Source organism: Musca domestica, unplaced genomic scaffold, assembly GCF_030504385.1.
Source record: "Musca domestica strain aabys unplaced genomic scaffold, Musca_domestica.polishedcontigs.V.1.1 33, whole genome shotgun sequence".
NCBI lineage: Eukaryota > Metazoa > Arthropoda > Insecta > Diptera > Muscidae > Musca > Musca domestica.
In genome coordinates, this window is record NW_026712312.1 from 2,251,494 (window position 1) to 2,274,745 (window position 23,252).

General features: G+C 36.0%; 5 protein-coding genes across 6 annotated transcripts in view; 3 read left to right on the plus strand and 2 right to left on the minus strand.

Annotated features, from left to right (window-relative positions):
• LOC101894765 (uncharacterized) overlaps window positions 1-23,252 on the plus strand; it is a 244,614-nt gene that overhangs the window by 6,960 nt on the left and 214,402 nt on the right. The gene's annotated exons all lie outside the window — the stretch shown is intronic.
• On the plus strand, window positions 1,589-4,378 carry LOC131803730 (E3 ubiquitin-protein ligase RNFT1-like). Of its 2 annotated transcripts, XM_059125359.1 has the most exons (5): window positions 1,590-2,368; window positions 2,456-3,423; window positions 3,655-3,762; window positions 3,833-3,940; window positions 4,004-4,378. In XM_059125359.1, the coding sequence occupies exons 1-5, from the start codon at window positions 1,843-1,845 to the stop codon at window positions 4,235-4,237; spliced, it is 1,944 nt and encodes a 647-aa protein (XP_058981342.1). In that variant the 5' UTR covers window positions 1,590-1,842; the 3' UTR covers window positions 4,238-4,378. The 2 variants fall into 2 exon arrangements, with proteins under 2 accessions (XP_058981341.1, XP_058981342.1); XM_059125358.1 differs by having other exon boundaries at window positions 1,589-3,423.
• On the minus strand, window positions 4,521-5,067 carry LOC131803738 (ADP-ribosylation factor-like protein 6-interacting protein 4). Its single transcript, XM_059125375.1, has one exon. It carries the CDS (start codon window positions 4,947-4,949, stop codon window positions 4,542-4,544), a length of 408 nt encoding a protein of 135 aa, XP_058981358.1. The 5' UTR covers window positions 4,950-5,067; the 3' UTR covers window positions 4,521-4,541.
• LOC131800557 (nucleolysin TIAR-like) lies at window positions 6,574-16,458 on the plus strand. The gene is made up of 5 exons (XM_059125370.1): window positions 6,574-6,805; window positions 10,881-12,884; window positions 12,947-13,864; window positions 13,926-14,019; window positions 14,086-16,458. Exons 2-5 carry the CDS (start codon window positions 12,657-12,659, stop codon window positions 14,241-14,243), a joined length of 1,398 nt encoding a protein of 465 aa, XP_058981353.1. The 5' UTR covers window positions 6,574-6,805; window positions 10,881-12,656; the 3' UTR covers window positions 14,244-16,458.
• On the minus strand, window positions 19,199-21,589 carry LOC101896775 (ferrochelatase, mitochondrial). The gene is made up of 6 exons (XM_005187187.4): window positions 21,444-21,589; window positions 20,950-21,349; window positions 20,756-20,857; window positions 20,373-20,694; window positions 20,193-20,309; window positions 19,199-19,527 (listed from the first exon to the last, which is right to left on the minus strand). Exons 1-6 carry the CDS (start codon window positions 21,472-21,474, stop codon window positions 19,330-19,332), a joined length of 1,170 nt encoding a protein of 389 aa, XP_005187244.2. The 5' UTR covers window positions 21,475-21,589; the 3' UTR covers window positions 19,199-19,329.

Consider the following 23,252-nt stretch of genomic DNA (forward strand, 5'->3'; position numbering starts at 1 on the left):
AAATTAACATATTAGCCTCATAAATAATACAGTACTTATTTTGGGAAGGTTAAATTTTGCTTCAATGTATTATTTTGCTGCAGCTAGGATAAATTTAAAGATCGACAATTTCGCGCCTTATTTTGCTACAGTTTTGTTAGAAGATTATCATCCCAAATTTTCAGTCGAACTGACATTAACAGTCAGCGTGAGTTTCTGTTTTGATGCAGAAGATTCTGTAAGATTCTGCCAACAGTTTTCAACTGGTTCTTCTGGGGGTTAGATCCTTAAGGCACGACTTAGGATAAAACGGCATTCGAAAACTACACAGCACTAAGTAAATTTAATTAAAATTAATCAACTTTTATTAAAAATATAAATTTTTATTTGTTTATGCCCAAGAAAAGATAAATAAAATTCGTCTTCTATAAATATGGAAGAAAAACAGTTTTTAGTCTGTTAAAGAACCCTGAAAACAAGAGATTATTTATTATTTGAGTAAAATTTGCCACTCGACATACGTGAATATTTTAGATATAAAAATTATTTTTATTTTAAAAATGACAATGTCGATTTCGTTGTAAAGGTGCTGTTATATTCGATTTAGCAAATGAGAATACCTCTTTTGTTTTGCCACGGATGGGAACCTGTTTTCATGGAAGTTAATTTTGACAAGGTAAATTGAGATTTGGCAAAATATCTTGGTGACTCAACTATCACAATTGCCCCTCAAATCGGGGATGGAAACCTGTTTTCATACACTGATATATGACAAGGTAAATTACAAAAAATACTTCACCTTCTTAATTTTACTATATGTAAATCCATTGTATATAAAAAAACAGAGATGGAAAACTGTTTTCTATTCAGTTAAATTTAACAACTGCAGAGCTGGGAAAGCTTATTTGGAATAACTATTTTTTATTATTATTTTTTAATTAAAAATACACTGGCTTGACTTAAAAAACAGATAAGAACCATTAGAGACGTTAATTAACAAGTCATAAACTCCTTCTCAAAGTTTCACCCCCATATTTTAACTTTCCTTTACATAAGCTCTATTGTCCTATCTTTTGTACCTAGATATGCACCCTACGTTTTTTTATTTTTATTTAGGCTAAATTAGTATGTATGATGTGTGGAAATTGAACTAAGTAAATCTAAAATTCCTTAATTCTTTTACGAAGAGACCAGCCAATGACGTAAGGTGAGAATACATAAAACTCTTTCTTGAATGGCTTAAGTTATCGGCTGGCTTCTTTGTAAAAAACAAAGGAATTTTGACTTAGTTCGATTTTGGCCCTACACTAGTTTGTTCTTTTCCGAAGAAGGCAGTTGATGATTTAAGCCAGTCAAAAAAGCGTTTTATGTATTTCCACATTTAGACCAGTCGAAAAAGCGTTTTATGTATTCCAACCTTTAATTAACATTAACAAAAAAGTAATTTACAGAAAATGCAGAGCTGTAAATCCTTATTGGAAATGAATTCACCTTCTCAGTTTTTTCATGGCTTCTTCGGATTTGAACAAACATTTAGTCAAAAGTCGACGTTCATATCCCTTCAAACAGCTGCTATAAACGAATAGGACGAACAAATTGACACTAAATCCCACAGTTCCTTTCAGTGAATATGTCAATCGGTCAAGTAGAATAAAGAAGAAAGAATAGAAGAGAAAGTGGTCGAAGTCAATCTTCTAAAATGGCATTGATATAGAGTATAGCTAGAAAAATTGCAGTAAAAGTTGAAGAAAAAACAAAATAAAAGTAAAATTACATGAAATATAGTGACGAACAAATTTTGGCTACTAACAGACAAACGACCGACGGTTACAAAGGTGACAACAACGATCCAATCAATGCATCATGAGTAATAACAACACCAACAACACTATTCGCAGTAGCAATGTTTACAGTTCTGCAAGGACGGATGATGAAATGGCAATGCTGATAGATCGATCGAATGCACTTGGAACGGATGATACGACGATTAACATCGAAAATGACATGGGCCCAAGTACGAGTCAACAACAGAGATTGCACTTGTCGATACGAAGAGAAAGTAATCCTGCAACTCGTATTAATATGGATTTGAATAATAGTAGCAGTTCTCCGGTAGCTGGCGGAACTGGTGGCATGGATAATACCCACATTGATGAAAGGCAACGCTTGCGTAACTTATTCACTATGCTACGCGATGCAAGACATCAATTTCATCGCCAACATTCCTCCTCATCCTCCACGGCCATGGGAAGAGATCCGCGCCTGCCCATGGCTGTAAATGAATCACAAGCGCCACGATCTTGGCGTGAAAATTTATACGATGTACTGGCCTCTCCGGTCACACAGCGCACAGATGTACTGCGCACCTTATTTACGCCTTCAACTTCGGGTAATTTCCGCTATAATACTTTGCCTACAAACGATAACCCCACACCTGAAGAACATTTTCATTTTTTGCTAAATTCAAATTCCCTAGATCATGATGTTCCACACAATCATCAGCATCAACGAAATAGTCAAGTAGATTTGGGCAGCGGTGGTGGTGGTGGTGGTGGTGGCAGCGCTGGCGGAGTGGAAACTCAAACTAATAGTACCTCAGGCTTAAGGCTGTCCAGACAAAGTTCACGTTTGGAGGATAGAAGTGCCGCTGATAGCACTACATCCCCGACCAGTAGTACACCGACGCCGGTCACAGGAGATCCCCTGGAAACGGCTGGTAGTCGTCGCCAAAGTAATGTGCCTGCCACTGATGCCGGTGGCTCAGGAAACAATGGCCGCTTGCCTCAGAGGCAAGCCTCGTTGGCCGGCAGCAATGCGCCCACAATTGATATGGATGATCCCGATACAAATGCCATGGGCGAAATGATTGTTAAAATTGTTTCTCATTTCGTCCGCTATTTGCCTTTCATTTGCATATTATTGATCAAATTTGTACATGATCATTTGTTGGGTATTATCGATTTGGTGGTCTTGCAAGCGGTCATGTTTCAGGTTAACAAATCCTTGAAAGAGCAAGTTGCAAAAGTCAATCAGAAATCGTACGCTGTTCTCACACGCGATACAATTCTAGTGGTGTGTGTTGTAACATACCGTTTTCTCTTGGCCCCCTCGACACCGGATCCATTTGGCCTGCTGATCAATCCGCCGGGAGAAAAGCTTACCTTGGATTTGTCTTTCAGTTCGGATGCAAGCCACGCTAAAGCGGATAATAGTGGTGTTATTGATGTAACACTTGCACCAGGAAAACATGAAAGTGTGAATGTTTCCCTAGATCCGACATCGAATCCCATGGGGAATGATACAATCTCTCTGGGAAAATCCGTTTCGTTGGGTGTCTTGCTATACTACATCGCTGTGAATGATTTGGTATTGAAATTATTGACACAATTGGTGAAAATATTTGTCACAATGTTGCCTACACGTGTAATACGTCATAAATCGAGGGTGAGTATTTGATTTCCATCGTTGTTTATCAATTAGAATAGATTCACACCACAAGCTATGTCCATCTTTACATATAATCTGCACAAAAACACTTAACGACTAGTTTTTGATATTTGACTGACCACATAATGAGGAAGAGATCCTATTCGTCAGACTGGGCTCTGTAAAGCGCATCAAAATTTCGCCCACACTTTATATTCAAATTTCTTTTAAACAAAATTATATTTTTAGGCCCGCTTATATGCTTCAATAGAATATATATCGCAATACTACAGAGCATTGGTTCCAATAAGACAATGGATAACGTATTTATTCGAATCGTATACAGGTTTGGAAATTGTAAGTATTTGGAGTTTTCAAACAATTTTGTTACAGTGTTTTACAAAAAAGAATCCATAACCTTTTACAGATATCCGGTATACTACTTTCCTCATTCTATTTGGGTGCAAAAGGATTTGAATTTGTTGAACGTTGGAAATCGTTGAAAAAGGCGTTAGTTAATTTCATACGCAATATGGTAAAACAACTTGAGATTTTGTTCTTCTTGCCTCGCGTCTATTTCAATTTTATTTTCAACTAGGATTACGATCGCAAGCCGACCAAAGATGAACTGGATGCTGCTGGTACTGTTTGTCCCATTTGTCATGATGCCTATACAACGCCCGTTGTATTGGAGTGTAGTCATATTTTCTGTGATGATTGTGTTAATACCTGGTTTAAGCGTGAGCAGACGTGTCCCATGTGCCGTGCTAAAGTTAGCGAAGATCCAACATGGCAGGATGGAGCGACAACATTTTTCTATCAAATGTTCTAATTGACACCCTAATCTTTCTAAGTCAAACCTCTTTTGTTTATATGCTCGTATTCAACAAAATATATATTTAATCTTGATTTTCTATAGTTAAACTTGGCAGATGACCAGCATTATAATATACATAAATATATGAAAAAGTAATGTTTTTCTGTTGCGTTATCATTAGCATATTATATTTTAAATAAAATAAGATCATTCCTCTACTGCTATGTACATACATAATTAGTATTTTAAAATTATATACTATTATTATTACTATTATCAAAGAAAATCGTTTACTAGATAGAGTAAAAATCAAGTGTTTTTATTTCAATTTCCACAGGGTATTTTCTTGAAAGAAGGCTCCGTCACCTTGTGTTGCTTCCCTATTGATGGCCTTGTGCCTTTCTTTGCTCACAATTTCTTCGAGTACTTCGCCATCGCCCTTAATTAAGCGTACCCTACCGGTACTAGGATCCACCTCCCGTCTTATTCTGCTTTGTCGCTTTTGATATTCATCCGGAGTCTCAGGTGCATGAGATTTACTGTTCATTAAGTCGAGAGGAATGGAAAAATCGTCATCCTCAACATCAAGCTTTGGCGAGGGTTCCTTTGCGATTTTATCTTCCTTCGTCTTTGAATGTTTCTTCTTATGTTTATGCGACTTCTTCTTTTCTTTACGATCCTTGTGTTTTTTCTTAGATTTTTTCTCTGATTTGTGCGATTTTCCCATGTTTATTAATTATTAATTTAATTTTTATTTATTATATTACATTATATTTCATGTACCAACGCACCGTAGCCAATAGGAATAAGGTAACAATGTGGAAAACTGTGATAAAGGCAAAAATCAAAGCAAAACTAACAATCTATAGGGTTCTAAAAGATCAGAAATTGCGAAAGGTTTCTAGAAACACCATTTTCTCTCAAAAGAACAGCCGTTCGTTCACGGCCGGAATGAAAGAGCGAGTGTCAAAATTTAAATTTTGGCTACTATTTAATATTTTTAATATTAATTTATTATGTTATATTTCATGTACCGACGCGCCATAGCCAATAGGAATAAGGTAACAATGTGAAAAAAATAAATAAATGCAATGATCAAAGCAAAACAACAAACTATAGGTCTCTTAAGGTCAAAAATGTCGTAAGGTTTATAGAAACAATTTTCTCTCAAGAGAGCAGGAGATAGAACAGCTTCGTAAAAATACAGAAATACAGCCCTGTGTGCGTACGCAGGGTACGTTTCTTCCAACCATTAATTTTGGAAATAGAACAGGGTTGGCTTTTTTGTTCGGCAAAATGGTTGTTTTGCAAAATGGTCAGACTTAATCCCTTTATTAAAAATGTTTTTTTGTCATAGAAGTTATTTTTAAAATAACTTTTGGGGAGAATATCCCAGACAAAAAACAAGTGAACTGATGAGGATTGGTGGCTCTTTCAGAAACCTAGGTAGACTTAATCCCTTTATTAAAAATGTTTTTTTGTCATAGAAGTTATTTTTAAAATAACTTTTGGGGAGAATATCCCAGACAAAAAACAAGTGAACTGATGAGGATTGGTGGCTCTTTCAGAAACCTAGGTATTCCCCGCCTTAACCCCTGGTAAACATTACCATCGTTCTCCTGACCATTTTGCAAAAACAAGGGTTTGAAAATATTTTGTTTTTATTTTTCTATAATAAATACATACACAAACTTGGCAGTAGTCAGATATGTACAATTAGAAAACATTTTGTACCTTTTTATTGTACCAAAAATCTAAATTTTTGTATGGAAAATTGATTGCTTTGTTTATATATTTGGATTCATAACACAGTATTACGGAACAACAACACTGGAACAGAGCAAACATAATGGAGAAAATTCTAATTTTGTATTTACCGGCAAGATCATCGGGATATATGCTTATTTGCTTTAAAAAATAATAGAATTTACACAAATTTTTCATGCTACAATAATTAAGAGTTATTAGCTAAACTACAACACTGTACCGGGATTTTCTAAAATCTTAACGACAGAATTAACTACAATTATCTGTAACAGCGATTTTTCAATTGCTTATAATTTCGGTAATTAACAAAATTTGTCGGTAAGTTTGCGACGAATAAAAGTCGTGTCTAAGGCCGATATAAACATTAAACAACTTTTTCCATGACAAATTTGTATAATTTTGCGGTAAAATCACAATCATCAAACATCACATATTTTGAAACGTATGCAAAAGATCACGATTTATACGATTTGTCGTCCAACAGATAAGTTTCACAGACAATTCTTTCCTACGCCGGCAAATCATTCCAGCATCTATGAAAATTGTTGCTTTGTACGGCGGCTCTGGTATCTGTGCAGGTAAAAGCAAAAGCGACGCGATTTTAAACAATTGCATTTTGAGAGAAAAATCTGAGAAAAAGTTGAACAAAAACTTGTGATAATCGTTGCTGGCTGTGAACGCCAAAGAATTTGTTAATATTTGTGTAATTATTTAAGGAAACGGCGTCCTTAGCCACGTCGTTCGCCATCGAATAACAATTTAACTTCGATGTAATTTTTTTCTTCATCAGACCTTTTGTTCCGCTCAAGACGTGTCGTAAGTTTAGCCAACAAAAAAGAAAATCAGAAAGCAGTGAATTTATGCTTATTGCCAAGAAATTAAAACTATTAAAAAGGATTCGAAATGCTTGGGAGTAGTGTAATTTGGCTAAGATTTATGGGAAAAGAAGTGAAGATATATGAAAGTGTTGGAGAAAAGAAAATTATGAATGGACTTAATGGAGAAGACACTTTGTTTGTTGTAATTGCAAGGGTTGCCAAATTGCAGTAGATTTGTTTCGATTCTGGAAAGAATTATTGTGCTGAAATAAACAACAACAACAATTGTGCGGACAAAGCAGCTACGTTATTTTATATTTCCCTTTGTTCAGGTCTTTCACACAGCTCCCCTGAGGTTCCTCTCATTGTTCGTTGGTTGTCAAAAAAATGGAAAAAGTACGAAAATTTGCATTAAATGCAACCCTACAATGGCCGGTTTTTTGCATTTTCCCTTTGGTTTCAATTCTTAGTTTTCTTTAGCTTCTTATTCTCACATGTTCGTCGTGTGCAGTAGTTTATATTAATTTGTCATGTGTTAGAAGAGTGCCAATATAGAGTACCGGTTATTTTTGCAACTCTTCTATCAGCCATCTTCGTCGTTGTCTTTCAAGAGTTTTTTTTGTCAAACGGGAGACGACGACAGTCATTTGTAGTGGAGTGAATTTTTGTTCTTGTGTGTTTTATATTTTCGCTTTTATTAAATAGTTTTGAACTGCAAAATATCATTTTTTGTACAAATTTCATTTCGGAATATGCAATGGACGTGCTGTTTGACATTTATAAAAGCAATATTTATGTAAGTAAACGAGTAGAATCGCACACAAACCAAAAACCCATACAAAACCAGAAGAAGAATCAAGCAAAGAAAATGAACTGCTTGCTGAACAAACTGAACTGAACAGTGGACGACGTTTTCCAGAGGCGCGTTTAAACATTTCCTTTATTTGCTTGTGTCATTTACAATGCTGTGTGGTGTTTGTACGTGTGTGTGCGTGTTTGTGTGAAGCGCCAACTATGGAAGAAAGACAACGAAAAATTGAAACTCAACAACAAAAAGAAAAAAAAATCGTAAATATTAATCTGCCTGCCGTGCGATGGATGGTGGTAATATTATTTCCATAACACCATCGACCGACCGACCAAATGACAAAATAATGTTTTAATTACTCCTCCAGTGAGATGATGAATGCTTGCATATTTGGTGTGCATGTGTGCGTATGAGTGTGTGTGTGTTTGTGCGGATTTGTAAGACACAGCGTTTTAGCTGACTGACCCCTTTTTCAGCAGCAAGCGTTGGTTAGTTTCCGAAGTTTTAAATTCTATACGTATCACTTTTGCTTTTTTCTTTCCTTATTCCAAGTTCATGACCTTATATATTTCACATTGGAAAAAAGTGTGGCCTTGATATAATGGTTGAATTTGTCGTTGCATGATGACGATGGGGAGGTTTGAGCTGGAATTACTCTTTTTTTTAGTTGGCATAGTTTTGTTTTCTAGGTTTACTTTTTTTTAACAAAGAATGTTCAATATTGTAGTTATCGCTTTGACATCTTTAATCAACAAAGTGTTTGGTGTTAAGCGTTTATAGCAATGGTCGATGCTATCGTAGAGGATGAAATAGGCCATGATCACAGAGATTGCACATGGATACATGAATGTGAATATTACTTTTTTCAAAATTATAATAAAGAGACGAAATGTAGGAAAACGTGTGTTCGGGTCGGTATTCTACCAGAACAAGAAGACAGGAAATTTTTTGCAAAGACCCAGTTAGAGTATAGGTCTAGCACTGATATTCTAAAGTAAGGCTTCCAATAGTTTCAGATACCTGTCAAAAGGAAAATTATGCCCAATCGTTGATATTTCTTGCTGAAAGCTATTAGACGACGAATAGCTGAGCTCTCAAATAGTGAATACAAATTAATATTTTTTAACAAATACACAAAGCTAACGTGCAGAATCTTTAGTAAGTTCGCTACAACTATTCACATGCTCTATTTCCACAGTTGTACTTTCCATTTAGTGCAGTAATACGCTGTCTAGTTCCATATGGATTTCAAATCACATCAGGCAAAATTCTCTCGTTCCCATGGGTCCATATCTGGTGCCTGGATTTCTTTACGTTTCCGCTAACAGACGGAATTATTCTATGATCCACGTTCACTTCTTGTCGATGGATTTTAGAAATAGATTCAGTTCTCCACCCTAATGTTTTTTCGTTGGTGGGGATCTATGTCCTCTGAACTCGATGCAGGTCTGTGTCTGGCATCATCACGTAATTAGTTAATCCTTCCTTGTTATAACAGTAGTACATGTAGATTTTTGTATTCTGCTAATCTGGTTCAAAATTCGGCTACCTTAATGGTCTGTAACCAGAGATCTACTGGAGTGAGTTGGGTAGGTTTGGCACTGCTATTAAAGAGGTGCAGCGTATTGTACGGGCCTGTATCATACGCCGGGCTGACGTCTCGCACATCTTTGTCAATTTGTGCCGAATACGAATTGAGACGGCTGCACCATCCTGACCGTAATTGCGCCAAAACTACAATGTTTTGTCTAGACAGCTGACGTCCTTTAGCTGCAATGGATGGGGGGATGGACCCCGAGGACGACATTCATCCTCTAATTGCTGATGGCATCTGCGACTGCATCCGTATGAATGCTACTCAGACCTGCCTGATAGGCTTCTTGATCTAGATTTTCTCTCTTTTAGCGTTGGATCTCCCTCTCTAGATCGTGTATGTCCTTCCTGACAGATTCCAAGCCAATATATATTCTCACATTTTTGGACAAGAGGTGCACGTAGAACTCCTTGTTTATATAAGTATAGGTCCCTAATGCGAATGTATTGGGCGGTCAGACATGCGTTTTATAATAATTATTACTTCAGCTATATGGCTAGAGAAGGTATACATCTTTTGATACGACCAAAACGTGCCTCATCGAAATAACTATTTTAGACCCTAGGTCTCTTTGTACCAAATCTGTTTCAAGCCATTTGGAGTCGATCTAGCGATGTCCGTCCGTCTGCCTGGCTGGCGCGGACGATAACTCTCGAAGGGATTATCCGATTTGATCCAAACTTGTAACATTATTGTCAAACTTAGATCGAGACTTGGAACATTTCAAAATTTCCATCAGTACAAGATCTGTTATAAAGGTGGTAGGTAACTTCTGGTACCTACCCCACAAAGTGTCAAAATTTTGAATAACCAAAACAAACTTAAAATCCGAAAGAAGCACGCGGTTCTGCTCAAATTACACACATCACAATATTTTTATTAACCCAAGGTCTTGTGAGAACATGGAATACATCTGTTATAAAGATGGTAGAGATCGGACCATTTCTTCTGGTTCAAGATTTAGAAAAAAAAATGCTCAAAGAGTGAGGAATAAGCATCCAATTCTAATAAAAATGTTACACATGCAAATATATTTGATAACGCAAAATCTGCTGTGAAGATGTTATACATCTGCCAACCCCTTCTGGTACCTCACCCACAAAGGGTCACGATTACAAATACTTATATCTGTCATAATTTGCTATATCTAAATATTTCTGTTAACCAGAAATCTGATATGAATATGTAATTGATCGGAATTTATGATTTCGAATAAAATTGGATATAAATGTTCGATTTCCTTCAAATTTTGCACATATCAATGTTTATATAAAGTTTATATAAAGTTTGAAAATGGAATGCTTCGGTCGGCTATATCTGTTATCTCACGCATTTTTCCACATTAACCAAAAATTTGCACATATCTCATATAAAGTGTAGGAGTAGTCGATATAGACCAAATCTGGCACGTTGTAATATTTTTTTTATCAGTCTTAGGTCAGATACGAATTGGTCAATATTGGCCAAGTGCATAACTCAAGGCTGGGGGTATACATCTGCCGGCAAAACCGACTGCTAATATTTTACTTGTTTTCCTATATTGGTCTGGAAATACTTCCATTTATTACTTTCTTTAACAGGATTGCAGGTTCCTATCATTTTTTTATTTTCTTTTTCATTCCAATTCAAGTCAGTTTCATTAATAAGACTTTTTTCTTTTTGTATTTTCAGTAAACCTCCATAAAGTCCAAAAGAGCCTGACACAGATATATAGCGAGCATATTTGCAAACAACAACAACAAAAATCATATATTTACTATTTAAAGAAATACTAAACCAATTATTTTGTAAGTAACTTTTATCAAAGCAAATCAACATTTAAAAAAAAAAGTATCCAACAGCAACGAGTGATTAACTTCGACAAAGAGAAAATATTTCTTGAAAAGAAGTACTGATTCCATTTATGTGAAAATAAAACAAAAGCATAGAGTTACCAAAACCTTTTTTCTCCAAGAGAAATATATAATAGTATATCAAACCAACAACTTAACCCCAATATATAGCTGTTAATGCTTTTTGAAAAGACCTCCAAAATCCCATTCAAGGCAAATCCGACGAGATATGCAAACTTCAAACACTCCATAGAGCTGTAGTAAAATAATACAAACAAAACAAATCTAAAACAAGCTGAAGAGAAAAGAATTAACAATATCTACTCTAATAGGCAGGCAGACAAAAGATCGATACAATCGTCGTTGGGCAGAAAAGGAATTCAACAAGCGGCTTGGTGGTGAAATAGAAAGCGAATTACACTATTTCCATACTCCCACAAGTCACCAGCACCCCCTCTCTCCCTCCAGATGTGTTGTTAGTCATTTTTACTAAAAAAAAAGAAGACTCGATTGCGTCTGCAGAGAAGGACGGACAACAATCAACAAAACTATTTATTTACAAAAGAGGTTGTATTATTTGTTTGGGACGCCAGCATCACCTCCCCCCCAATAGTCGTTGAAACTCCAAAACAAACAAGGATCTAGTATTCAATAGTCGAAAAGAAGAAACTTACCAGTATCAGCAACATATTCTCTTTTTTTATATATACATGTATATAACTCAGTTAGTAACTAAAGCTAGATGTTCGTCGTGTTTCGCCTGTGTGTTTTTGTAAGCAATAACAGTTTGTAATTTCTGGCACACTTCGAAGGGATATCAAACAGTCGAAGCAGATTCACGAACATCAACGTGTGATCGAAAGCGTGTTTGGGTCCAGTTCTAATTCGCCGCCTTCAAAAATTCAGCCGAGAGTGTGCAGGGAGAAAATTAAGAAGCGAATCAATAGCAAAGCAAAATAGGAGCAATATCAACAAAAATCATTATTTATTGATTTATACATTCTCTACATACGTATATGATATGATATAATTTTTACAACAACTTCATATTTTATTGTGAAAATCTGCAATCAATCATAGACAAAAAAAAAAAAAAAATAGCCAACCAACAACAACACAAGTAAATCACCTGTTAACAACAAACTACTTTATCCATTAGCTCGTCATAAACAAGGAAAACAAAGGCTGCTGTCCCTCTAGGAAACAACCACAAAATAGCAAAAAAAAAAAAAAACAAATACTAAAAATCAATACAACTACAACAACAACAAAAGAAAAGCTCAGGGGAATTAACAAAAAACAAAAACAAAAGAAGTTGTAAAATCAGCAAACCATACATTTTTTAGGATAAAAAAAGGAAAACACATAGCATAAGTAGTTCTACGAAAGGCTAAGACAATTTGCCAACAACAACAGAAATCCAAAAAAAACAAAAAAGAAGGAAGAAGCAAACGAACGTTTAACACAACGTGGAAGATAATAGATAGCGTTTAGTCAAAAATCTCATCTTGAAGCCATTCATCCATCCATAACACTTTTCTGAGGCCAATAGTCGTCGCTGCAAAGCCGACAACACAACAGCAACAACACCAACAAACAGTAGAAAACAGCCATAATGGACGAATCACAACCGAAAACGTTGTATGTAGGGAATTTGGATGCAAGCGTATCGGAAGATTTATTGATTGCCCTATTTAGTCAAATGGGTACAGTGAAGAGCTGTAAAATTATACGAGAACCCGGTAATGATCCCTATGCATTCATTGAATACACCACATACCAAGCAGCCACAACAGCCTTAACAGCCATGAATAAGCGTCTCTTTCTCGACAAAGAAATCAAGGTAAGTTCGGCGGCATCATTAATATTTTGGGTAGTTTTCTCAAACGATTTTTGTTTTGACAGGTTAATTGGGCCACCAGTCCCGGTAATCAGCCTAAAACAGACATCAGTTCACATCATCATATCTTTGTGGGCGACCTAAGTCCTGAAATCGAAACTGAAACCTTGCGTGAAGCATTTGCTCCCTTTGGAGAGATCTCTAACTGCCGCATTGTACGTGATCCACAGACTATGAAATCAAGAGGCTATGCATTTGTCTCGTTCGTTAAAAAAGCCGAAGCCGAAAATGCAATACAAGCCATGAATGGCCAGTGGATTGGTTCGCGTTCGATACGCACCAATTGGTCGACACGTAAATTGGCACCACCCCGTGAGAACAGCAAAGCGAATACAGGCGGTGGGGGTGGTGGTAACATGAAATCGAATACCCGACAAACATTTGAAGAGGTCTACAACCAGTCCAGTCCCATGAACACTACAGTATATTGCGGTGGTTTCCCGCCAAATGTGATTACCGATGAACTTATGCACAAGCATTTCATGCAATTCGGTCAGATACAAGACGTGCGCGTTTTCAAAGACAAAGGCTTTGCGTTCATTAAGTTTCTAACAAAAGAATCGGCGGCCCGAGCCATCGAACATACACACAACTCGGAGGTGCACGGCAGCAATGTAAAATGTTTCTGGGGCAAAGAAAATGGTGGTATTAATCCTGCTGTAGTGAACGATAATCCAATGACTAATATGGCCGCTGTATCAGCGGGGGCAGCGGCTGCGGCTGCGGCAGGCGCCATGATGGGCCCGGCGGGTATGCCAACGATACCACAACAGGCTGCGGCTGCTGCAGCAGCAGCCAATGCCGCAGCAGCTGCTGGTGGGGCGATACCCGGCCAAATGATGACACAACAACAATTGGCGGCTGCTGCAGCGGTACAATATCCATATGCATATCAACAAATGGGCTATTGGTATCCGCCAGCTGTAAGTGTTTCGATCGTTTAATTTTCGATATATGTAATTGTTATTCGCTTGTGTGTTACAGGGTTATCCTCCAGCACAAATGCAGACACAATACATGCAACAAGGCTATTATCCTTATGCCTATGCCGCAAGTACGCAACAGGCAGGAGGCATGGGTAAGTTATTCGATTTGTAATTCTCTGTTGAAAGTTCGTTATTAACTTTTGTTGTTATTTTAACAGCCACTGGCTACAGAATGGTCCAGCCAAATGTGGCTTGGGGGGTGCCCGGAACTGTCGTCCCTGGAGTGACTGCGGCAGCAGCTACAGCAGCAGCAAACGGTTCACTGGGGCCACAAATGATGTATAGTGCTGCATTGCCACAATATCAAACCCAATGAAGCTTTTAAACTGGCATGTTTTGTAAACAACAACAACAACAAAAACATTGTTAAGTTCCAAACAACAAAAACAACAAGATGAAGAAGACAACGCGCGATATAAATCTAATGGAAGGAGAAGGAGTGCTACACACACACACACATGCCCACTGATGTTCGTTTGTTTGTGTGTGGTGGTGGGGGCTGCAACAACTACTACTGCTGCTGCTGCTGCTGCTGATGCTAATGAATTAACGTGATGTAGTAACTAATTATTAAGGATAATATAGCGAACAAGACAGCGAGAGAGATAAGAGAGAAAGCGAAGCGATGCAATTCTTCAGTGGCAGTCAAACCAAAACGGAACAACCATGCTACCACACACTCCTTGGAACACTTTTAAAACATGAACATGCAAACTGTTTCCCCGCCCCAACCACTACCCTCCCTTCCGACACATATTTTCACACACACACACACTCACCTGTACATCATACACAATAAACCATTGACATCTGCATCTATCTACCTATCTATTTGTATGTGAACGTCTATGTGTGTGTGCGTGTGTGTGCATTGATCAACAACTCTTAAAGCCAACAATCGATATAAATATATATACTTTTATATATATTATAATGTATATGTGTGAGTGAGTGCTTGAAATATGCAAAATCACTTAACATATTAATCTCTCGCTATATTCCTTGATTGTTTGCGAATAATACATGACAATACACATTGAAAGACAAACCACTACCACAACCATATATATACACACATTTACATATATTAGATCACCCGTCCCCGCCGTAACTACATAATTTCATAACTCCAAGGAGACCGAGTCCACCACAAGCCGCCATCATTCTCAATTTGGGGAGGGAGAGAAGAGAACAATCAAAAAAATATGGGACAACTCGACTGTTATCTATCTCCAAATGGTGGATATCAAGTCGACAGCTTAACAAAATCTAACCAACTTAATTCATCCGAAAGAAAACTTCAGCAACTCTTCCTGCCGCGTATTCCTCCTCCACACACACACACCCACATACATCCACACACACACACTCCATCATCCTAATGTAGAAATGTTGTCGTATATCTTGTAATATTCGCTTACAATCTCAAAACATAAAAAAAACCATAGAAGTTAGGTCGTTGTTAATTAAATTATATTTAAAATAAAAACAAGAATAATTATAATAAAAACAAACAAAAAACAAAACCAATTTGCAAAAATAACTTTATTATAAAAACAAAAACAAAACAAGAAATCCAAACAACAACAAAAAGAAAAAGAAAAACTTAAATCATCAAGTGATTGATCGTAATGATGAGGAGAAAATTAAATACAAAAACAAAATAAATATCCTATCACTTCGTCCTTTGCCCCTGCCCTTGAAAGAAAAAAAAAAAACAAAAACAAATTGTCGTTATCATCTCATTTCTTCTTTGCTTAGCAAATGAAAAATGAACATGAGAAAAGCAAAAAAAAACCAAGAATACAATTTATTATTAAAAAAAACATAAATTATTTTTTCTACAAAACAAACAAACAAAAAAACAAAATCGTATTTATGTATCGAAAATAAAAGGAAATTGTGTGAGGCAACCAAAACACCAAGAATTCAATACAAAAACAAAACAAACATGGCTAACAACCATAGACGAAAGAAAAGAAAATCCAATTTAACATTAAGAAACAACTCCACTTTAAAAGAAACAACAACAACAAACACAACAGAGCCCCCCCAGCAAAATGTTGTTGGTAACGCCGAAAACAAAACAAAACAAAATGACTGGGATTTTAATCTCTTAAAAATAAAATCCAAAAAAAAAAAAACAAGTAATATTATTAATAATACAAAACGTATATAAATTTATTGTTGAAAAAATGATGATAATTTATTTTATTAAACAAAAAACAAAATAAAAAAAAACTTAGGATGAAGTTAGAAAGTAACAAATACGAGGAGGAGAACATTACAAAAAACAAAGATGACAAACACAACAAGAACAACAAATCGAAGCAAATTCTCACTAATCCATAAAGCAAAAAAACCAACCAATCTTTATATTTAAGCAACGCCATTTTTAGCGTTACAAAATATGAAAACAAAAACAAAACAGAAAAAAAAACTGAAATAGAAAAACTAACTAAAAACGAAAGATGATAAATGCGTTTTATGTATAAAAAAAGAACAAACAATAAATAAAAAATCAACTGAAACGTATTTATTTATTAATCTACAAAAAAACCATACTTTTTATTTGGCATACAATATTTTGTATAGATAGCAAATACAAGAAAGGACACCACGCGCGGTGAAAATCAAAATCGATACACAAGAATAAATAAATAGAACCCTTTAGACTATGGACGCAGGCAGTCAGACAGTCATCATTTATAGGTTTTATGTAAGTTATTTAATATTGTCTATGGACGCATTCAGTTTGTGGTATTAAACACAATTTCCACCTCTACAGTGTTTTCTAACCATATGGTTTATTTTGATTCTTTTCATTCTTCCAAATTTTTTTTTTGTCGAGACACTCTTGCTTTTGAATGAAGAGTGAAAATCAGTTAAAACAAGTAAAATAGTATCAGTCAGTGTATACCCCCATCCTTGAGTTATGATTATTCAAACTGTTGACCCATTATGGTAGAGGTTTCGAATCAGTTGGACAATATTGCCCAATTCGTATCTTACCTAAGACTACAACGTGCCCTATTTGGACTATATCGTCCACTTCCTATACTTTATATGAAATTTGTGCAAATTTTTGGAAAATGTGAAAATATGCGTGAGGTGAAGATAAAGCGGACCGAAGTGCAGGGTGAGATAAAAAAAACTGCAACAAAGTCAAACACTATTTTTTACATTTTTTTTTGTAATTTTATTGAATGAAAGCAAAAAATGTCGGAAATAGCATCAAATTTTAGAATAAGTTTAGATTCACCTTTGGCACGAATTATGACCTTTAAACGGCCAATGAAACCGTCACACGCTGCCCGAATGTTGATCTGAGGTGTTTTGGCCCATTTCTCTTTAGCTCTTTTATACGGGTTTCGATCAAGTCGCTTCTTTACTTTTCGAACCATTTCTACTGATGTTGCTGTTTTCTTCAGTCCACTTCCTTGACGTTGGGCTACGCTATCAGTATCACGGTAACGAGCGATGTTACGAGACACAAAAGATTTATTCACATTTTGATGTTGGAGTGCTCTAACTATAGACAAATATAAAGAATCAGACGAATATAAAGAAATCAGACGAGTGGCTTAGAAATGACAGCACTTTTTTTCATCTCACCCTGTATAGTTGGTTTTGGTTCTTTTCATTCCTCCAAAGTTTGTCATATTTACGCTGAATAATACAATTTTTGTAATTTACCAAATCGATCGGTATCTGAGAAAGCTAAAACAAAAACCATAGATTTTAAATTAGGAAATTACAAGTCGTACACTGTATGTATGTGATAGTGGTCTTACCTAGGAGGGATCTCATGTGCTAATTAACCACAGGCAGAAACCCATAGCACAGATTTGTGCACTTTCACTCGCGAGCCAGAATTGCCCGAAGAAGTCTACTCTACAATCCTTTGATTTGTGTCGCAGCCCTTCCGAGTCACACCTGCATGTGAATAAATAGATTGGGAGCAGAATCGCTCAAAAGTGAAAATGAGTAAAAACTTGTAAAAAACACAGCTAAGTTCGGCCGAAAATCTTTATGCGGAAGCTATACAAAGACGTGGTGCTGCATAAGTAATTTTTTGTCATAGGCTGCAGTATCCATTACGAACTTTAAATATGAAATTTGAAAAAGTTCTGGTGAATAATGTCGCTAATATCGTCAAAATACCGAATATTAGGATGTATATGGAGGCTATACGAAGACGTGGACCAGCACAATTTTCTGTCTTAGGCTGAAGTATCAATTACGAAGCTCAAATACCAAATTCGAAACAATTACCGTGAATAATGTCGCCAAAATCATTAAAAAAACGAATATCGGGAGATACCGTTATATGAGGGCTATACGAAGACGTGGACCTGCACATTACGAACTTTATATACGAAATTTGAAACATTTCCCGTGACAAATGTCGTCAAAATCATCAAAATACCGAAAAACTTTGACCTACATGGCCAATTTTCAATACCAAAAGTCCTGCAGACTAGTATACATTTGAGTAAAATTTTATCAGCCTACATTATTTCGTTCGGAAGCTAGAGTGATTTCCGAAGACGGACAGACGGATGGACATAGTATTTTCTATATAGAATTTTATGCTGATCAAGAATATACATCCCTACTATGGTGGCGGGTATAAAAACATTGTTGTTTGTTCTGTAAAAGAGAATTTTGTTCCCACTCAAAAACGAGGAAAACATGCTTGCTTCTATTCGAGCCACATCTAAAAATTACAGACAAATCCAAGACGTGGATCCAACATGAGTTAAATAAATATGAAACATCCCATGAAGTCCTTGTTTCTTTTTGATGGTTGATTAAAGCATATTTGGCGGAAGTCCATGTAGTCATTACCCATTAGCAGTTTTATTTGCCCGACCTTCCCCAGCTACTGTAGTAAAACATCTTGACGGTTTTGGTTAATGCGAATCAATTGGGAGTTATAACGATGGAGATCCCGGTATCTGATTTGAATGCATTAGAGTTGAAACCTCAGCCTATTTCATTGAAATTTCTACAAATTATTGAATTCAGATGTTGAGCAGCTTTAAAATATTAATAATATAGTTGGATTTTTTTACCAGTCAGTGTTGGAAGATTAAGGGAATTCATGTTTATGACTGTTGATCTATCTCTTAATGAACATTACCGTTGACTTTCCAATAATGCCCTGAACGGAATGATGTAACATATGTCCTCAAGCAAAACGTATTGCTAAGGGAAATGATCTATTCTTTTTTTCGTATTTTTGGCTTTACATCAAATAAGAATGCATTTTCTTCAAGGTATGATATTTCATATTTTTTATTGTGTTTTCTCTTTAACACATTCACAATTACGGCTGCTAACAATTATATCAAAAAATAAATGATATCTTCTAAGTTGGATCAATTTTCTTTTCATTTTCAACGAGCACAGACATTCCTATACCAATTCTTGCTTTCACGGCAGCGGGGATTCACACACATGGGACAGCGCATTAAGAATTTCGGATTGACATTATCTCCGTTCTTCAAGTGATCAGCAACAATGGTGCTTAAGGCTTTTATGAACAACGGATGATCGTTGGGCGTGGCTGCACGGCGTATTTCTTCAACACCCACCTGGAGAGAAGAGAAATAATATAGGTATTAATTTTTTTGTTGCAAAATTCTTAGGCTTAATCCAATTATTGTTGTTTTTATAAAAAATACAACGTTTATTGGAAGAAAAATTTGGTAATGTTTACCAGAAATATATCATATAAAAGTGGAAATACAATTATATTTCAAAAAAGAAAAAACGAACGAAAAACGGGCCGAACTTTGGATACTCTCCACCATTTGTAACGAATTTGGCAATTTTCAAAAAAATAAAATCCGTTAAAAATTCTGTTAAATTCTTAAAATTAAAAATACGACGACGTGGACCTGCATAGGCAAGTTTTGTCATAAAGCATTACAATATTCAAATGCGAAACTTGAAAAAATCGGTGAATAAAGTAGCTACAATCACCAAAATACCGAATATCTGTAGGTACCGTTACATGGACTATACGAAGACGTAGACCTGCACAGACAATTTTCTGTCATAGGCTGTAGTATTCATTACGAACTTCAAATATCAAAACTTGAAACAATTCCGGTAAACAATGTCGCTAAAATCACCAAAATACAGAAGGTCAGGAGGTACCGTTATATAGGGGCTATACGAAGACGTGGACCTGAACAGACAGCTTTCTGTCTTAGGCTGTTATATCCATTACTTTTAACTTCCCTTCATTACTTACCTCCTTAGCCAATTCATCGCAGTATTCAATGTCTAGTTCATGCAAGGTTTCAATGTGTTCGTTAACAAATGCAATTGGTACCAAAATAAAATTTTTCAATCCTTGTTTTACATAGCCCTAAGAAGTGAGAAATACACATTATTGTGATATATATTTTATCATAAATGCTATCCTGCTCACCTTAATGGCATCGTCGGTAGCGGGTGCTAACCAGGGTAATGGGCCCACTTTTGATTGCCAAGCTAAACTATAGGGATTGCAATAGCCAAGCTCTTGCATAACCATTTGTACGGAAGCTCCAATTTCAGCAGGATATGGATCACCACGATTAACAGCCTTCAATGGCAAGGAGTGGGCAGTAAACAAAATAACTACATTATTACGTTTGGTTTCACAGAATTTATCCAATTCCTCGCGAATGCGGTCGGCAAAGGTTTTCACCAACAATGGATTACTGCCCCACCTGTCAATGACACTCCACTTAATGTTGGAGGGTAAATTTCTGCAGAAAGGGGCAAAAATTAAAATTAAAAAAAGCTTAACAGAATATCCACTTGACTGACTTGTTTTTATAATATTGATATATGGAATTAAAACTGGAGCCAGATGTGGCACAGCTATACTGTGGGTATTGTGAAAATAGCACCAAACGTTCAGGGCCATCCCTAGAAAAGAAAAATTTACATTATTTCATTCTTTTTCCATGCTCATTAACATGTATAATGTATGCCGGCCGTGTTATTGTAAAATTACATACTTCTCTATTTGCTGCAAGGTGTTTTCTGTCAACGGATTGACGTAACGAAATCCCACATAGTGTTTGTGTGGTGCTGTCTCCGGTGATATACGATCCAATTCCTTACACATCAGTTCGCCCTGTAATTCGGTCCACTTTAAAATCGGTGAGCCCCCTCCAATTTCTTTGTATTTCTTTTGCACTTCCGGTGTACGTCTCTGGGCAATCCATGGTCCCAATTTACTTTGTACCGGTAATTGGATCATATCCCGATCGGTCATGATACGTAACAAATAGTCATGAACCTGATCAGTGGTCTGAGGTCCACCCATGTTTAACATGAGCACAGCCGTTTTGGGTTTTACATCATTACGGGCTGTTGTACTGAAGTTGACCCACTTTGTGAAAGTCTTTGAAAGACCTATGGAAGAGCCGGGGAAGGGGTGCATTATTTCAATAGATATCATTAATGTTGTGTGCTAAAAAAGAGAGGAATTACATTGCAATTTACTTACCGGTACTAAATTGTTTTCCCCTCAACAACATCTTTTCAAATGTAGAGTTTTGTCGTTTCGAAATGAACTAGTTCAAGGGAAATGTTTATCAAATGGAACTTTGGGTCATAGTTGCATTGCAGTTGAATTGCAATCTTGTTTTGTTGTTTATTTAATGTACCATTAGACGACATGTATTTTCATGAGTTCTTAAATTTGTAACGGCGCAATGATTAGGTTTCTTCGACCAAAAACGCTTAGTTTTATGTATTTTCTTTAAGGAATTGATCTGGAACAAGAGCCTAAAAAATGTTTTCTTTTTATTTTCTATTTGGCACTTATTTTTATAAAATTTACATTTCACATTTCATAGAACAAGAATTAGGCCCCAAATTTAGGTGACCGAGATGACCCTACTGCACTCAAATATTTTGTAGAGAATATGAGAGGGAAACCGAAGGTTTGTCTCGGAAATGTGACCAATCTTAATACCAGAAACTAAAGTACGTTTATATATATGAGGGTTAACCCACTGGATTTTGATTTAAATTGACATATCCATTACTTTTACTTCAAATAAATCCTCTCAAAGTAGGTTAACCCTACAAAAAGTTCTAAGGTAAACATGGCATAAAGCACATTTTCTCCTAAAACGAACCGTTTTAAAAAAAAAACTGTATATACACATAATTAAAGATTATTATTATTTGAAATAAAGTTAAGGTGAGTATACATAAAACAAGTTTTTCAATAGCTAAAGTCGTTGGATTGCATCTTCGTTAAAGAAAATACAGTTTTACAGCTATACAGCTAAACGAAGACGTGGACCTGCACAGACAATTTTCTGTCGTAGGCTGTAGTATCCATTACGAACTTCAAATATTAAATTTGAAATAATTCTGGTGAAAAATGTCCCTAAAATTATTAAAATACCGAATATCGGGAGGTATCGTTATATGGGGGCTTTACGAAGAGGTGGACCTGCACAGACAATTTTCTGTTTTAGGCTGTAGTATCCATTACGAACTTTTAATACCAAATTTGAAACAATTCCGGTGAAGAAATTCGCTAAAATCGTTAAAATACCGAATATCGGGAGGTACCGTTTTACGTGGACCTGCACAGACAATTTTCTGTCTTAGGCTGTAGTATCCATTACGAAGTTCAAATACCAAATTTGAAACAATTCCGGTGAAGAAATTGGCAAAAATCATCAAAATACCGAATATCGAGAGGTACAGTTATATGGGGGCTACACGAAGACGTGGACCTGCACGAACAATTTTCTGTCGTAGGCTGTAGTATCCTTTACGAACTTCAAATACCAAATTTAAAACTATTCCGGTGAAAAATGTCGCTAAAATTTTCAAAACACCGAATATCGGGAGTTACAGTTATATGGGGGCTATACCAAAACGTGGACCTACATTTTCTATACTAAAAGTCCTGCAGACATCACATATTTTTGAGATAAATTTTATCAATCAACTTCAATTCGTTCGGAAGCTAGAGTGATTTCCACAGACGGACTCCGACATAGAATTTTATGCTGATACTTTTCTTCTTGTGATACTTTTTCTTCGGCATGTCTTTCGGGCAAACTTTAAGGTGAGAGTACATAAGACTTTTTTGATTACCTTAAGTGATCGTCTGGCTTTTTCGTAGAGGAACAAAGGCGTTTTTAGGTTTATTTAGTTCGATTTTGTCCCAACCCACGGTAGAAGAATTCAGGAAGCTGCATCAATGCTTAGGAACATTGATATGTCAAAATTTCTAAAATGTTCTTTTCTTTTTCAAAAATAAGTAAATTTTTATGTTTTCTTATAAGGC